Source organism: Nannobrachium achirus (assembly GCF_963921795.1).
Source record: "Nannobrachium achirus genome assembly, chromosome: 5".
Taxonomy (NCBI): domain Eukaryota; kingdom Metazoa; phylum Chordata; class Actinopteri; order Myctophiformes; family Myctophidae; genus Nannobrachium; species Nannobrachium achirus.
Window position 1 is genome coordinate 33027416 of NC_137814.1, and position 18513 is coordinate 33045928.

General features: G+C 44.4%; 1 protein-coding gene across 4 annotated transcripts in view; it reads left to right on the top strand.

The window, feature by feature from the left end:
* pbx1a (pre-B-cell leukemia homeobox 1a) overlaps window positions 1-18513 on the top strand; it is a gene marked incomplete at both ends in the record, with an annotated part of 62764 nt that overhangs the window by 33805 nt on the left and 10446 nt on the right. For all 4 annotated transcript variants that reach the window (XM_080726335.1, XM_080726336.1, XM_080726337.1 and 1 more), the window contains one exon: window positions 17821-18065. In XM_080726335.1, the coding sequence (XP_080582461.1) occupies window positions 17821-18065 (245 nt within the window). The remainder of the gene's footprint in view (window positions 1-17820; window positions 18066-18513) is intronic.

Below are 18513 nucleotides of genomic sequence, written 5' to 3' on the forward strand. Positions count from 1 at the left end.
AAGAGAACTGTCAACCTGTCATCCAACCCCACCCCTGCCACAAACCCCCCCCCCCCCCCCCACCCGATAAATTAACCCATTTAGGCCTAGAATTATTGAATGCTTTAACCAGTGAGCTTGTAGATCTGCTATTTTTGAAAAAGTCGTGAAAATGTGTGCAAATCTTTGAATACCGGTATATGTATTTTCAAAGCAAACGTTTGTAACTCAAATTTTGCTTCTGGGTGGTCCCTGGAACTAGATATTTTGAGATGCGGGTCTGTGGCCAGATAAATATCATTTTGGGGGTCCTTCACATGAAAAGGTTTGAGCACCACTGACATAGTAATCTCTCAAGAACAGACTAACTGAGCTCCAGTTAAGTGAAAAGGACCTTTTCTTTGACAATGGCTAGCCAGATTGCTGACATAGGTTTTTAATTTTTTTTAGAAGGATTCAAAAGACACTTATAGAATCGGGTCAAAATTCTAATTTTCACGATTTTTCAAAAATAGCAGATCTACAAGCTCGCAGCGCGGCACTCGGTGCCGCGCTGTGAGCTTGTATATCTGCTGTTTTTCAATAGTTAAAGCATAAAATAATGATACACAATATAGTGTACCCGTTCTGAATTGATTAAAGTTACACAGTGTGCGTGTTGTAGCAGCGGCTGTGCAGAAAGCCTGGCTCCTCAGGTCTCAGGAGGGAGCAGGCAACTAGGTCAGACTGATAATGTAATCCGCTGACTGGATCCTCAACCCAATACATCCGGAGAGAAAAGCATGACAGGGTGAAAAAAAAAGAAAGAAAGTGGAAATATTGCAGGGAGAAAATGGGAACTTTTCATGTGTTGTTGCACTGCATGTTATTAGACTTACGGGTTCCATTGCACAAATGTGGAAAGGTTGCATGGAGTTAGAGGAGCCAATGTCTTCTATAGGGGATATTGATGCCAAGCAGGTGTATCTGTTTAGTGTCTGTGTGCGTGCGTGTTTGTGTGTGCGAGTGTACGTGCACGTGTGTATGTACTGTATGCCTGTGTCCACCCTCAGTGGTAACACTTGCTACTATGCCTATAAACATACTTATAGTGCATTATAATCTGCTTATAACACTGCATAATTAACTCATTATACAACGATATGCCGCGATTTGCTTACCTTTCAACGTGGGTATCACCGGCCAGCAGCAGCAGTGCTGTGTAACAAGTAAACAACAGCAGAAAGTGGCCACAGAGAAACGTGTTGTCCCGCCCCCCAAAAATGCATATCCGGTTCCGCTTCTGGGCCCAGAGCAGAAGCACTATCTCTAGGTTATTCAGTAACCCCCTGGTGTGGATTGTAATTGTTTTTAATCAAATCTAATTAATGAATAGCTCGGGAAACTGGGGCCTGGCACGCAAAGACATCGGGAATAACTCGGGCAGTAAATGAGTTATAAGAAGAACTCATAAGTATGTTTATAAAGCAGAGGTCTTCAACAGGGGGTCCTCCAAATCTTTGTGTGATAGAAACCTTTTTCTCCTTTTTTATATTAACCACTTGAACCCTAGCGCCCATATTGTGAGAACTTTAGCCAAAAATAGCAGATCTACAAGCTCACAACGCCTCGCAAAGAGGTTTGGTGTAGAGGGGAAAAAGAGCAGACTAAGTACAGAGTGAAAGGTCAAGTTTTATTGACGGTTCAAGTGGTTAAATATCTGAAAACACAAATTGACATGGATCCAAAATACACTGATGATTGTGCTGTCAAACAATGAAACTATATGGAATCTATGAAAAGGTTGTGGGGGTCCCTGCTTCATCTCTCTCTCAACTAAGGGGTCCTTGGCCTGAAAACGTTGAAGACCCCTGTTATAAAGCATTATAGGCATGGGATGCATAGCAAGTGTTACCGTTGTTTAAAAATCCTTACTTGGGTTCCCTGTACAGTATGTATGTTTTATCTCTTCCCCATGCATGTGCCCTGCTTGCACTGTACTGTACGTCCCCAACACAACAGTATCATGCCACCACTCCAGGGGGAGAGAGTGACATGAATTAGTTCCTGCATCAGCAAAGTGCATTTTCATTCCCATGCAGTATTCCAGAGAGGGCTGAGGGCCCACTGTGACAACCCTGCCTCCCTGCAGGTGTGGAAATCAAACAGGGCCTATAAATAGCCCAGGCAGCTGGGAGTAGTGTACTGTAGACTGGGGGGGTGGGGGGGATTAGGGGTCCAGCTGGGGAGGCAGGTGTGTATAGACTGGCCGACAGAATAGGACTGCTGCTATCTTCTCATTGCATCTTAAAGATACCCGCAAAGTGTCACGCCTGAGCTCAGTGTACCCGTCTGATGACCACCGTATCTGTCTGTCTGTCTGTCTGTCTGTCTGTCTGTCTGTCTGTCTGTCTGTCTGTCTATCTATCTATCTATCTATCTATCTATCTATCTATCTATCTAAGTTTTTTGTCTCAGGGCACCCCATAAATATTTGTTTTAATCCGAGGCACCCCTACATTATAATTTTCACTCCCAGCACCTTATATTTATAGCATATCGTCGTTGTCGGGTGGAAACCTTGTATGTCCAAAACCATTTGTTTTGTATTTATCATCTATAAAATGTACTAAACTAGTGAAAACAGCCAATCTACAAGCACACGTGTGCTTGTAGATTGGCTGTTTTCACTAGTTTTGTGCGACAGTCTTGTATGATGAAGCAGGGCTTTGCTTTACCAAAAGACGTACACATTTGAAACTTGGAGATACGAGGTTTCTGCCCGACAGTGACGATATTTTAGTGATTATGTTGTGAGGAAAGTGTTGAGATAATAGCCATTTTGGTTAGAACTGCATGACTGAAAATTACTTTGTACTTCAAGTTTAAAATGATACTAAATATTTCTTCAAGTGTCCAAATAAATTCCAAATATTATCAAATGATCTCGCGGCACCCCTGGACTGCCGTCACGGCACCCCAGGGTGCCCCGTCACCCACTTTGAAAACCCCTGATCTATCTATCTATCTGTAAGTGTGGACAGGTACAATTCACGTTTGACTGCAGATACAGGACTCCCTTTTCCAGTGGATGAGTTGAAATGTCTATCATTCAAGTGACATCTACCACTTAGGCTGGTGGGTTTGCATTATTGTATTAATTCCAATGTGCTGTATATGCTCCTTGTAGCCAGAGGCAAAATTACACATTGTCATCAAAACACACACACACAAGCTCACCACAAACAAACAAACAAACACGCTGTCCCGCACACACACACACACACACACACACACACACACACACACACGCGCATGCAAGCACGCATGCACACACACACACACGCATGCACGGTTTCACAGCTGATTGACAGCAGGGGCTCCCCCTGACCCAGTATTGTGCTACTGTGGGACAACCCTAGAGGCCTATGATTAATGACTAGACCTTATCCATTGGTGGTGTGGTAGGCTTGCCAGCCTGGCCAGTTAGACAGCCTGGACCACTACCTCTCTGCTGTTAATGTTTTCTCTCAGTGGCGTCAGTTCAGAAAAAGCTAAGGTATGGCAACATGACTGGTGTCTTGCACGCGCGTGAACCAGTCATGTTGCCATACCTTAGCAACAGGCATGGTACATTTATTTTAAGAAGTACATTTTATTTTTTTCCCCCCGGCTTGGGCTGGATATGGCAGCCTGGAATGGTTGTTCAAGTGCAGCTAAACTTGGCATGTGTAGTAAACATGCCACAGTTAACAATAATCAATTGCACCTGTGTAGCTGACCTGCGAAACCTGGGAATATACCATTTTGTCAAGATGGGGAGAATACAAGTTTGGAGAATATAATTGCGACCGTCAGGGAGCAGTTTACTATGAAAACCTCCACCGGCCGTCCGTCCGTCCGTCCGTCGGTCACACGTCACACGTCACACCTTTGCCCTGCTCATATCTCCGCATCAGTATGACATCACACCACATGTGTACACAAACCTTTGTGTACGTTGCTGTGGGAACAGTCTGTTGTTGCTGGTCTGTTAGTGTACGTTAGCAACCACCTTAGCAACCATGGTTTTACCCTAGCAACCAACTGTTTACCCTAGCAACCAACTGTTTACCATAGCAACCATGTTTTTTTACCCTAGCAACCAACTGTTTACCATAGCAACCAGATACGCAGAGCAGGGATCTCCATATATGGGCATAAACAGGTGACATCACACTGATGTCAGATACTCAGAGCAGGGATTTCTCCATAATATATGGGCATAAAAGGGATTCTGTTAGGGATCTCCATATATGGGCATAAAAGGGATTCTGTTAGGGATCTCCATATATGGGCATACAAGGGATTCTGTTAGGGATCTCCATATATGGGCATAAAAGGGATTCTGTTAGGGATCTCCATATATGGGCATAAAAGGGATTGTGTTAGGGATCTCCATATATGGGCATAAAAGGGATTCTGTTAGGGATCTCCATATATGGGCATAAAAGGGATTCTGTTAGGGATCTCCATATATGGGCATAAAAGGGATTCTGTTAGCTGTTAGTGATCTCCATATATGGGCATAAAAGGGATGCTGTTAGGGATCTCCATATATGGGCATAAAAGGGATTCTGTTAGGGATCTCCATATATGGGCATGAAAGGGATTCTGTTATGGATCTCCATATATGGGCATAAAAGGGATTGTATCCCAGATGATGCCCTGTTAGGAGATCCACACTAACAGAATCCATATATGGTCCTACCGACAGCTGCTATAAGCCAACCCTGGCGATAAGGTCTGAGTCGAAGAAATGCTTCTTTCCTGGCAAGAATTGCCCCTTTATACTGTAGGGCTCGTTTGTGTATTGTATGACATCACGCCACATCATCGGCTGAGGACTGTGTGATGTCATCATATCTCCATATATGGAGACATAAGTTGCTCATGCCCAAATATGGGCTGGTGAGGTCAGACTTAGTGTGATGCGTAGGTTATCTCCATATATGGAGATTCAACTTCAATGAGTAACCATGACAAACTGTCAACTGCCCGTATGTCTTGATAATTGGTAAAACAAACTTTTGGCCTATTTGTGGAGATAAGCGACCAACGGTCGCTTATCTCCCGATTAGGGAGTCTTACTGGTTATAATACCTTGTTAAAGTGACCATTTTGTAAAAGTTTGCATTTGTAGTTATTTTACTAACATAATAACCAGCACAGATATACAAAGAGACATTCATGGATTTATATTTAAAAGTAACTTTTATTTTCCCCCCTGGACCCAGGGTATGGCAGCTGCATACCCCTGCCATACCCAATTTACGCCCCTGCTTTCTCTGCCTCTCTCTCTCCCCCCGTCTCTCTCCTTCTCCCACCCTCTAGCTGTTCCCAGAAGTCATGTCATTGTCATATTCATTGCTCCTGCTCTAAACTCTTGTCCTGAGGAGACCTCCAACTCTCCCACACACAAATGCACATCCTGATTCCTCACTCTGGATCCATGCAGCTAATTGCTGTGATTAGGTTGATTGCTAATCGGCTATTGGAGGCAGTGACCATGCACAGGGAAACTTGAGGACAAATCTTGAAAGTTAGGGTCACCGATGCTTGTAATAATTAGATTTGGGCAGAATCATATCTAATTATTTCACTCAGAGAAGAGTCAAGATTGAAGACATGACACTCAAGTTCATGCATTGTCTATTCTCACCTCTGCTTCTCATATTATGTACGTGTCAAATAGTTCTTTCTTATACACCAGTAAGACTCCCTAATCGGGAGATAAGCGACCGTAGGTCACTTATCTCCACAAATAGAGCAAAAATTTGTTTTTCCAAAATCTTCCTGAGCATGTTGATGACATGAGTGTAGACATACTGTGTAGTGATTTTCGTGATTTTAGGGCAAAATCTGAATCGGCCTCATGGTGGCGCTAGAGGGCCATGTGAGAAATGAGGGGTGGGGTCTCCGCGCCGCCAAGGCGGACGAATAGGTACCGGCCCCGGCTCTCCCGGTCGCTCCTAGCCCGAGTTACGGCATTTTATGTGAGCTGCAGTGGCAGGGGGTCCTCCACTGGGGGCGCCACCACTTTTGCATCCGTTCTGGAGCACCAGGAGTGGGTGGTCCCCGGGAATGCCCCGTGAGCAGCCCCGTTGGGGTGGTCATTTGGTAATTTTTGCACATGTGCTCATTTTTTACACTTGGGGGTCCCCGAGGGAGCTGGGGGTCCCTGGAGCTCCGGGGGTCCTTGGAGGTTGTAGTTTGGCAGGTAAGGAGTGTGTGTGCAAAATCTGGCATGGATCGGGGCAACGGTTGCGGAGATATGAGCAGGGCAAAAGTGTGACGTGTGACGTGTGTGACGGACGGACGGACGGACACCTCGAGCAGCTTTCTGTAGTAAGTGCGACCTACGGTCGCAATTATTACCTCATCAGGAATATTGTGAACCCCTGGGCTGTGATTATAAAAAATTCTAGCATTCCTAAATGCAGTGTTGCATGACGTAAAGACTGTCCATCTGGTACACTATCAGTAACACCAAATGCAAGATACGTATTTACAAATCCTACTCTAATGCTGCATTCACACTGCAGATATATAGTTGAACGTTTTGCTTGCTTGGTCAATGTTATCTCAATGGAAACCAGCTTTAAAGCTTTCAAAGCTTTGTTCTGTGTGTGTCCTGTATCTTTAAAGCTGGTTTCCATTGAGATAACATTGACCAAGCAAGCAAAACGTTCAACTATATATCTGTAGTGTGAATGCAGCAAGTCTTGTGAGGAGTGGATCTGGCCTTAGAAATGGACTGTGATGGCTCTTGTTGTTTTTCTCCCGATGACGGCCACGAGCAGAGTTAGCGCGGCTAGCGTTTTGTACCGCGGGCCTGGCAAAACAGCAAACCTCAGAGGGATTGCCGTAGCTGTGACAGTCGCCAAGCAAAATGCACACGCTGCAGAAAAAGCCTGTTTGACTTATTCTGCCTTGATGGGAAGCTCCCTGATAAATGCAGCGAGAGACAATATTTCCTGCCGGAGTGACTCTCTCAAGCTTTGCAATATTAATGGCACCTCATACCATATCAAATATTTGGACTTCACGGGTCGACCTGTCAGGCTCCACATGGCAGCTTTAGGCTGAAGCCAGGAGGGTATGTGACTGTTGTGATGACCAGTGGACGACTGGTGCAGCAGCAATATTCGGCAGTTGAGGAGAGTGTCTGTGTGTGAACCTCATGTATGTGTGAGGCAAATGTACATCAGTTACGAGATGTCACCTTCGACACCTAGTACACGTTTTGTCTTTTCCATGGAGTGTCACAAATATCACAAAAAGTAACACAAACATCTAAAAATGTACTGTCATATGAATGTGGGATGCCACCTCTATAGGAAGTAGACTATGTCATGCTGTGTTGTTGTAATATATGGGTATGTCTATAAACTGAGGAAGAATTATGGTAGAATTATACAAGATATTATTACAGTATAACCTTTCTTCACCTTCACTTTTGCCTTATGTTGTGTTGTTCATTTTTTTGCCTCATGATATGATCTGACATTTTGCATATTATAAAAGTCAAGATGGCATGGCACAGGCCTGGTATCTATTGTTTTGGGTACAGCCTGGTCTCGTGACACAGGCACGCTCTCTCTTATCTTCGTATATAACTAGGATCTCTCCCTGCTTTCCCCCAGAACTACTGTACCACCAGCCTGAATGTTTAATGTAGTTCTCCTCCCATGAGCTTGAATGTATTAAACTTCTATCTTATAAAGTGAAGTGTCTCACACTCGACACTGAGCCATCCCCACCCACATTGAGGCTCCTGTATAGGACTAGGCTTATTTACAGTATGTTTATCTTTATTATTGTTATGTTCATGAGGACCTTACCATTACTGCATTGTGCTGCTTGTACCAGTGTGCAGTAATGATAAATAATCCTCCTTGATTCTTCTGTTTCCAATTCCCCCCCAAAAAATAAGTGTACATTCAAAGAATACTTAGTTTTGTGTAGGATAGTTAGAATTTGTAATACTCTTTTAAATAGTCAATAAAATATTTAAAAATCTAGTACAGTATCAACGCTTATTACTACAGTACCAATCTGGCTAGCCATCGTCAAAGAAAAGGGAACGCCTACTCGGTCTGTCCCTCTTCCTTTGTGGCTACAGACTCTGTCTGGAGAGAATGCTACAGTACTAATATAGGCTATTGATTCATATTGAAGACATGACATTAATTACATTACAGAATATTAATATAAGATATATGCTTAAGCCTTACATTTATTTATATACTGTAGAAGGCTTTGGTGTATGGCTATCATTATATTCACTGTGTTACTATTTGTGGCATGTGTTTCAGAACATTATCATTGCTGGAAGACCCTTGCTGGTGTTGGAGAAAAAAAATATCGTGATACAAAGGGGATTTTTGAGAGTAGTGATTGTAAATGCTTTTTAATCTGTAAGGATAATTAGAATTAAATCATGATCAGGAACTCTGCCCAATATGGGAATTTGTGTTCCTTTTTCTCTATAAGCATACTGTACATTTGCCATTTGCTAAACCTTGTAAATACTTGTTGGAGCCTTAAGCCAAAAAGGTGCCGCTTGCCAAAAAGAATAGATATACAAGCTAACAACATGTCTTGTAGATCTGTTTTCTGTAACGTTTGGCAAGCAACTCGTCCCCGCAATGGAGTATAAATTTAGCTTTATCACGAAGCAAACTGTTGGGGACATGTGTCTCTCCAATGACATTGTGTCACATATGTGTTCACATGTTAGAGGGGGAGGCACCACAGGCACTATTATCTATGTTTATGAGTGGCCATATGGCGGGTGTCCTTGTGCTGCTGGTTTAACAGAGACTTTCCCCCTGAGATGAAACAATGATGTTCAAAAATGAACTTTACTTCTCTGGCCTCCCTGCTCATCAGACCCTGTCCCTTCCCCCTCCGGTCCACATCAGAGGGACGTGACCCAGGTCTTACCGAGTGCCCGGAAGGCCGTCATGAGAGCTTATGTCCCAGGTAGACCTAACCGATCGCAGTCAGATGGGCTCAGCGTCTCCCCCTTGTCAAAAAGCCCGCCCCCGCTTGTCGAGTCCCATTCCCTGCCTCCAGATGTGGCTTAATTTACTGCGACTCGGCTAATTACTGTAATTAAGGATTAATTACTGTTAATTACCTTCGCATAAACTCATCACCAGTCAAAGAGCGGAGCCTTATGAAATGTGCCATACACAGAAACACACACTGCGGAGACCTCAGAAGGAGCATGTTATTGGACCTCTTGTTTCGTGTCTTGTCCCGAAGCATAGGGGGGCTTGTAGGGCAGCAGATAGGGCAGGGGTACTCTCTCTTGGTTCATCAACCCCACCCGCATACCTTCTATCATTCTGCTCAAAATGCTGCCTGCACGGGACAGTTTCACTACACTGCATGTCACTTCATTCAACGCTTAAGCTTGATTTATACTTCCTTGTCGTTCCTTGTTGTAACATGCCAAAAATAGCAGCTCTACAAGATCTACGAGCTTGTAGCTCTGCTATTTTTGGCATGGGACACCGTCTTACAGCGGCATTAAAACAAAGAAAGAATGGAAAGAAGACAGACAACAGTAATGTAAAGAAAAACTCTCTGACCTCATGCACACTTACTCCAAAATTGTCGTCTGACTAGTGGCTGCGATGGTGCGTCATTTCTTCAAACGACCCAAGTTTGAATCATTTGAGTTAAAAACTGATTTACCAGTAAGAAACGCATTGCAAGGGCCTTAAAGGACAACTCCGCCCTAAATCACTTCTAGGCTCATTTTCCTACTTATATTGAACCAAAAAGACTGTCCATGGGGTCTATTAGCCAGAAATGCTCCTGTTGTTCAGTTTCCCCAGCAGAACGCAGCAGCTGTCATAGCATAGAGTGGAGCCTATAAGCCTATCACTTTTACTCTATTTGTTGTGTTCAAAAGTGATTTTCTTTTTCATGAATGTTTTACTATTTGTCATTACTAACACATCCACACATCCATGCTTTGGTTGTCCCACACAAGCTACCACAATCTCATAAATAATGTTTTGGGCTAAGCATTCGGCACAAGTGCCAATCAAAGTGACTATACTGGCCAATCACAGGGCATCTTTTCCGGGACTTGGCAAAACACATAAAAGCATAACGTCTGTTTAGCAGAGTGTGATGGCTTTTGTGGGACAACGATGACATGGATGTGTTTGTAATGACAACTAGTACCACATTCCTGAAAAATAAAAACACATTTGACCACAACAAATAGTGTAAAAGCGATAGGCTTATAGGCTCCACGCTATGCTATGAGAGCTGCTGGGTTCTGTTGGGGAAACTGGACAACAGGGGCGTTTCAGCCTAATAGACCCCATGGACAGTCTTATTGTTTCAATATAAGTAGGAAAATGAGCCTAGAAGTGATTTAGGGCGGAGTTGTCCTTTAATGCTTTGTAGAAATTAGGTGAAATTCTGTTGCATATTTATGTATTTATTTAAATTTTCATAATGAATAGGCCTGTGTCGGCAAAAGCAATCACAATAATCCAAGTTCCATACTAACACTAGGGAGTATGTCTGTTATAATTAGGCTAGGCGGAGCTAAGGATGGATGGCCACATGGAGCTGCATGCTTAGTGAAGGTACTGAAGACACCCCATGCTGTTCTTCTCCCAGTGAATGAATGACCTGCTTTCCTGGGCAAAACCAGCACTGCACATCCTCAGAAACACACCGCAAACCCCGCTAGTAGAAAGGAGAAGAAAAAAAAGTCCACACAAAAGTCCACGACATGATGACTACAGAGACTACAGTATACTCCCCCCCCCCCCCCCCACACACAACCATCACCACCACCCCCTGTGATGCGTGATGTGAAACACCCTGACAGAGCTTCAGTGAACCGAGCTCTATCAAACAGTAAATGTTATCAGTCATGCTGTTGCTCTGTTGTGTGTTTCACTGTACATGTTCCACCAACAGCAGGCCTTGAAGGGGGGGCTGGAGGGGGCGCTCCCTCCATATAGCCACGTCTTTGTCTCCCTGCTTGTTTGCTTTGCCATCCGAGCTGCTCCCTGCACCACCAAGCTCATGACTCCTCCACAGCTATTCCGTCGCCGTGGGTTTCCCACTGTAGCCCGGAGGAGCCATTATGAGAAGAAGGAAGGAGGGGGAAAAAAAACGGGAAAAATGAATAGCAACGGGCCAAGCGCGGGCTTGATTCGATCAAGGAGACGTATATTTTTAAGACACCTTAAGAAAGACGGGACCGCCGGGGGGCTGATGTGTTGCCTATTTTGAATAATGAATTATTTTAATGAAGGCCTTTTTTAAATGGGAGCGCTGTGCGTTGGTGGTATGGGAGTGGGGCTGTGTGCGTTGTGAATGGTCTTCTCCTCTGGCGCTGGCTGCCTCGTTATCAGGCCGGCCCCTCAGGCCTCAGCCTGGCCTGCTTAAGCCTCAGATGACGACGATAATTACCGTTATTAGGAGTAGCTGCAGGGGGAACTTGTTCTGAAAAACACCAAGCTGAGTGCCTGCCTGCCTGCCTGCCTGCCTCGCTAGCTCGCCGCCACTATACTGCTGCATGAGAAACTACCGGTCGCCAGTGGAGAAAGCAAAAAAGAGAGAGCGAGAGAGAGAGAGAGAGAGAGAGAGAAAGAGAGAGAGAGAAAGGAGAAGGATAAGGGGAGCGGCCACCAAATCCGACTAATGTGACGCCTGTCAGCTCGTCTCCCACCAGCTGTCACCTCCCAAATGCACTGGGGTTCATTTTTTTAATTGACACCTCGCTTTCCTATTCCATTTCTATTTTTCGCCTTTCATTCTCCCACCATCACTCCAAGCCCCCCTCCTCCTCCCCCTCCTCCTCCTCCCCCCCACCACTGCCATCCACATCTTCTTGTCCTCCTCTGTCCCTCCAGTGTTCCTTCCGTCTCTCCTTGTCCTTGTTATCCTCACCCACCCACCCACCCACCCACCACCAACCTACCCACCCACCCACCACCGCCCCTGCACGCGTTCAGACTGAACAACACTCCCGACTCTGCCCCCCCCCCCCCCCTTCTTCTGCACATGACACTAGAGATGGCTGATAAAACATAAAGCTGTTTTAGAGGTGCTTTATGACTGTGCCCTTGTGTACTGAGGCTGTACTGCTTCCCATTATCTGGTGATGGAGAGAACATTTTGGGTCTGCGAAAGTTTCCCATGAGTCTGGCCTTCTAGTTACAGTACAGAAAATGTTACGGATATTGCAGTTGCCAAGCACATGACAAAATCTGATAATAGCGGCTTGGTCTTTATTGTGTTTTAAAATAGTTTGCAATTTCGCTGCACATTTTTAGCATTGGTTCGGCAGCAGCTGGAAGCTGAAATGACCATTTAAACGGATATACACAGGCATTTCATGTGCTCACGAATCATCATGGTGTTGCTTAGCTCTTTAAAATGGTGACAGATCCACAAGTTCTATGAGCAGACAGATCTACAAGCTCATAATGCATCGCAATCCCATGCGTTGTGAGCGTGTAGATCGGCCGTCTTTGCTAATACTGAGTGACAGTGACATTATATTGTGTCTTTTGCAGGCCGAGCTTCCATTACAAGCAGATGAATGCTGGATGTCACAGCCCTTTGAGGAGTGGGGGGCGGTGGGGTTGTATTAGTGATACTTGTGATACTTGTCATGTCTGCTGTAAATCACACTGCTTTTTTTTCCCCTCTTCAGGTTCCCAGGTTCTTGTTGTTTTGTCCCAGAATGCTGTGTGGCAGGGATGAATGGTGGTGATGTTACATTATCATGTGGCTGTCGCTTTCACTCCCGCTGACTCGTCACTGACAGGCCCACACACACACACACCACACACACACACACACACACACACACACACACACACACACACACACACACACACGCGCGCGCGCACACGCACACACGACTATGTCAGGAACAGGCCTGATTTATTAACTGCTGAAACCCTAGATAACGTGTGCCCACACAATCAATAGAGAGCACAGCCACTGCCTGGCCCTGTCTGGACCATGTGACGTCTATGAGAGCTAGGAAGCGAAGGACACCCACCCACACACGCACACGCACATGCACACAAGCACATACGCATACGCACGCGTGTTTGTATTACAATACTTTCGAGGACATAAGCATTTTCAGAAGCTCACAGCGTGCAACGCTGCGACACGTTCGCTTGTAGATCGGCTATTCTCCTGCGTGTACCGGTACGCCACACCACTAAATAGAAAATAGGGAAAACTCTAAAGCCAAACCTGACCTCTAAATGTCTAACCCTAATCCTAACCCCAACTTGAATTTCACCATAACCGTTTCTCTTGTGAGGACCAGGAACAATTGTCCTCACAACGTCCCTTTCTCAAATCGTCATTGTCGGGTGGAAACCTTAATGTCCAAAACCGTTCATTTTGGACATACCATACAACACCTAAGCGTTGTGTGCTTGTAGATCTGCTATTTTCACTAGTTTTGTGCAACAGTCTGATATGATGAAGCAGGGCTTTATACTTTGCAAAAAAAGCATACAAATTTGAAACTTGGAGATACAAGGTTTCTGCCCGACAGTGACGAAATTCTACTATACTGTGCTTGTGGGGACATTTGAGCCCTCACAAGTACAGTAATAGAAGCACACACACACACACACACACACACACACACACACACACACACACACACACACACACACACACACACACACACACACACACACACACACACAGTGCCACATCACTGCAGAGTGTATCGTGTTACTGTATTGACGGGAAATGGATCTGGTCCAACATTGGCTGCTAGCTGCCAGTCAGGGGCAAGGAGGGTAAACTTTCATCATGACTGTCAGGGACATCACTGCTGGCTTGTTTGACCGTACATCTTCCTAATTGTGACAGAATACTTCAACATCATTAATTAAACATGCTTTCATTTAAAACGCGCTCGCAGGGCACCAGCCGAGGTGCTATGGGTATTCCGCCAATATGCATACCGGTAGATGTGTATTATTTATTTGTGTGTGTGTGTTTATGTGTATGCGTGTGCGTGCGCACACGTTCATGCGTAAGCATCTTAGCGGGTGTTACTGTTTGGGTGGGTGGCTTAATCGTCATGTTTATTTACACTGGCATTAGTCCAGTTTATAATTTGTAGTTTGACATGGTTGAACGCTGGAGTCCGCAGCTGAATAGCCAATATACAAGATCACAATGTGTCGCGACTCACGATGCCACGATGCGCTGTGGACTTGTAGATCTGGCTATTTTTGGACTAATGACTCTATCGTACGGTAGACTATAAATTGTCAGACAGTAGGGCAGTGAGCCAGCTCTTAAATAACTAAAACATTTAATTACATTTGTCAATAACAAAATACAGCTTCTATTCCATTATTCAGATAATGCCTGGAATAATGTTTATGATACATATTCATGTTTTATATTTTGCCTTTGCCCCACAGCTCAGAGAGAGAGAGAGAGAGAGAGAGAGAGAGAGAGAGAGAGAGAGAGAGAGAGAGAGAGAGGGAGAGAGGGAGAACAGTTGAATTATACAATAGCAGACACAAAGGGAGAGGGGAGGGAGGGAGGGAGGAAGAGAGGGGGGTTGTGTCCTCTCATTGTTCAATTAAGTCTGTCTGTAATGATCAAGATGAAATGATGGCCATCTTCCTTTTTATAGATACCACTCTGTGCTTGTCTCTGGGACGAGGGAATCACAGAGCGCCGTCATCCCGTTGCTTTTCTTGCGAGACCAGACATGGTGGTATTATTATGAAGGTGCGGGGAGTATTTGCATGATATATTGTAATGAGGACCACTTCCCTACTGCCAGGTGATTATGATAATGTATGGTCCGGGGCGACAGAGTTCACGACGAGAAGTCTGACCGGCATTGAGGTCTAATCGATTCCATCGCTATTACTGAAGAGAAATAAATAAAGCTGATGGCTTTGGTTAGGGTAATTATGCCACAGCACCGTGAGTTGTTTGATTATCCTTATTAATTGTATTAATTTAATCCATTTTGTGCTTTTAGTTGTGCACTGGAGGACTTGGGGGGAGTTGTGAATAAATCAGTCTTAGGCTCATTAGATTCTCCCCTCTAGTTGGGATGCCACTATTTTTGTCAGAATTGAATTGGTGAGCTTTATAATTCCCCACTGGTGTGAGTCACATGAAAAAATGTTTACATATTCATCCTCTGAAAATAAAATCTCCTTTTTAGCCAGCTTCTTAACCAGATTCTGAGAACTTTAGCCAAAAATAGCCGATCTAGTGGATCGGCTAGATCGGCTATTTTCGACAAAGAGGTTTGGTGTAGAGGGGAGAAGTATTGACAGTTCAAGTGGTTAAATATATGAGAACACAAATTGACATGAATCCATAATACACTGATGACTGTGCTGTCAAACAATGAAACGATATGGAATCTATGACAAGGTTGTGGGGGTCCCTGCTTCATCTCTCTCTCAACTAAGGGGTCCTTGGCCTGAAAACGTTGAAGACCCCTGGTATACAGTATATATATATATATATATATTGTACATATATATATATATATGCACACAATATGCCTGCTCGCCATCTGAACTGCTGACCTTTTCTAGCTGTCTGATAGCCATTGACATTTGCCTCCTGAGCTGAGCGCGCTCACGTGCAGAGGCTGATGGGTAGTGATGATGTTAGCGCTGGAAGATAAAAAGAAAAGAAAGGGTGAAAAAACAAGAGCAAGAGAGAGAGGTAGATGCCCCGCCACACACACACGCGCACGCGCACACACGCACACGCACACACACACACTCACACACGCACACTATGCCCCAAGAATCCATCTTCAGCCCTACACTCGCCAGAAAGGTCATAGGGCGACTCAACCTTACATTCTCATTACAAAAGACCCGTAGACCAATCCGTGTGGGGTACAATATGACCTGGTTCTTCTCTCCACCACTCCCACTGACACCCAGCCTATACCCTCGGCCCCCCACTCTGTCATTTACTGTCATTGTCTGCGGTCGTTATACACAGACGCAACAGACATGAGGTTAGATGGTCTTCCTGGAGCTTTTTGACTGGAACATGAATTAGATTCTGTGTAAGAAATGGGCACAGTACTGCCAGTGCAGCTTGTCTTTTGTCCTTGAAGACAGCGTGGATGGAATGGAAGGCTACACCTGGTTGGATGCTTGGTTGTTTTCAGTTCCCCCGAGACAAAAAGACAGCTCGCTCCTTTACCTAGGGAGCCTCCTAGTGGTAAACAGAGGGACGGCAATATGGCTGACATAAAAGGTTTTATGAGGAAACAGAGCTCCGCAAAGAAATTGTTTTATGTCCCCTTCCTGCAATGTGTCTGCAATGTTCAGTAATGGTTAATGGAGTCAGCAGTGGATTTCTTGTGCAATGTCATGTATTTCTTTTGTACATATTGATGGTAGAGGTGGAGGCACTGTTAGTAGTGATTGTGGTTTGTGTACGAGCGTGTGTGTGAGTGCGTGCATGTGTGTTGCTGTACACAGCATTGTAGGAAACAGGTGCACTGGTATCTTATGTTTGAATTATAGATATTTATATAATTTCAAGTGTGGCTTGTTTGTAAGTTTGCTGACAAATATAAACCATATAATTTGTATAACAAGTATCTTGGCATTAATATGATCATATGCCTGTGGTATTATCTTGTATTATCTTGAAGATAACATTTTGATGAGAGGATATTTTGTTTGAAGCCACTATGAAGGAAATACCATAGCCTGCTCATAAGAAGAGCAAAGAAAAATGAACTCTGGCGGAAGGCTGTGTTAATTATTTGGAATGATATTCAAAATCGATGAAAATGATAGTTTTATTATCTTGCTTAGCTGCCAGACTCTGCGAGGCTGCATGTTTTTATGGCACAGAGCTATTAAAGGGATGGCCGTATTTCAAACAGTTCACTTGGTAGATTTTACTGGATGAAGTAGTTTAGTCTCGTCATTCATGGTATTAAAATACTCTAGGCTCACTATTTAGGACTGCTTTGAAGTAAAATTCTAGTGTTCATTTAAGTCTCAGAGTGTAAACAGTTAACTGAATTTACTGTGCATGTTTGCAATTAAATCATTCTTTCCCACTCCGATTGTCTCTTCTTCTTTTTTAGGATAATAGACAATTTTGCCTCCCATTTAGGCCTAGGATTATTGAATGCTTTAACTATTGAAAAATAGCAGATATACAAGCTCACTGCAAGCTTGTAGATCTGCTATTTTTGAAAAGGTTGTGAAAATGTGTGCAAATCTTTGAATATATGTATTTTCAAAGCAAACGTTTGTAACTCAAATTTTGCTTCTGGGTGGTCCCTGGAACTAGATATTTTGAGATGGGGGTCCGTGGCCAAATACATATATCATTTTGGGGGTCCTTCACGTGAAAAGGTTTGAGAACCACTGACATAGTAGTCTCTCAAGAACAGACTAACTGAGCTCCAGTTAAGTGAAAAGGACCTTTTCTTTGACGATGGCTAGCCAGATTGCTGACATAGAAACATGGGTATTTCAAAAAACCTTAGAAGGATTCAAAATACACTTATAGAATCGGGTCAAAATTCTAATTTTCACGATTTAAAAAAAATAGCAGATCTACAAGCTCGCAGCGCGGCACTCGGTGCCACGCTGTGAGCTTGTCTGCTATTATCTGCTATTTTTCAATAGTTAAAGCATACAATAATGATACACAATAATGTGTACCCGTTCTGAATGGGTTAAAAAGTGTATTCTTTTTTTTTAAATGAACTAAATGGGACTGCTTGGTGACGTTGTACGCCCCTCTCTCCCGTCACGCCCACAGTGCTCAGTATTCGCGGTGCCCACGAGGAGGAGCCTCCCGATGCCCAGCTCATGCGATTGGACAACATGCTGCTGGCGGAGGGAGTGTCAGGCCCGGAGAAGGGAGGAGGGTCGGCGGCAGCGGCCGCCGCCGCCGCCGCAGCGGGGGGCGTCGGCCCTGACAACTCAGCGGAGCACTCCGACTACCGGGCCAAGCTGTCCCAGATCAGACAGATCTACCACACAGAACTGGAGAAGTACGAGCAGGTACCGGTAAACACACAACTGTTAGCTCCCCTACACTGTGATTTTGAGTCAAAATGACTGTTTAGGTGATAAGGTTTTCACCTAAAAGGTGATAGATAACCTTATCACCTAAAAGTGGAGTATGCATGGGCCTGTAGATGCCTGAAGTTAGTGCAGTACTTAGTGCCCCCCCCCACCAAACCAATTCTTTATTAAAACAAAAGCCTTCTGAATTCATAACTTAGATTTTACTTCACAAAAAAAGGCTCTCCTAAAAGGTCAAAGCCATGAGAAGCCGGGCGTTGAATTGTGATGTCTTCAGCAGGCAAAGCATCCATTGAATCAGTCACACACCGGCACTCTTCCAAGGAACTGCAATGTGTTGCCATGCTCGCCGATGTCAAAGCGCTTGTGGGTTTGTCATCTTCTTCCAGTGAGGCTAGTCATTGCTAACTGTCACTGTGAATAT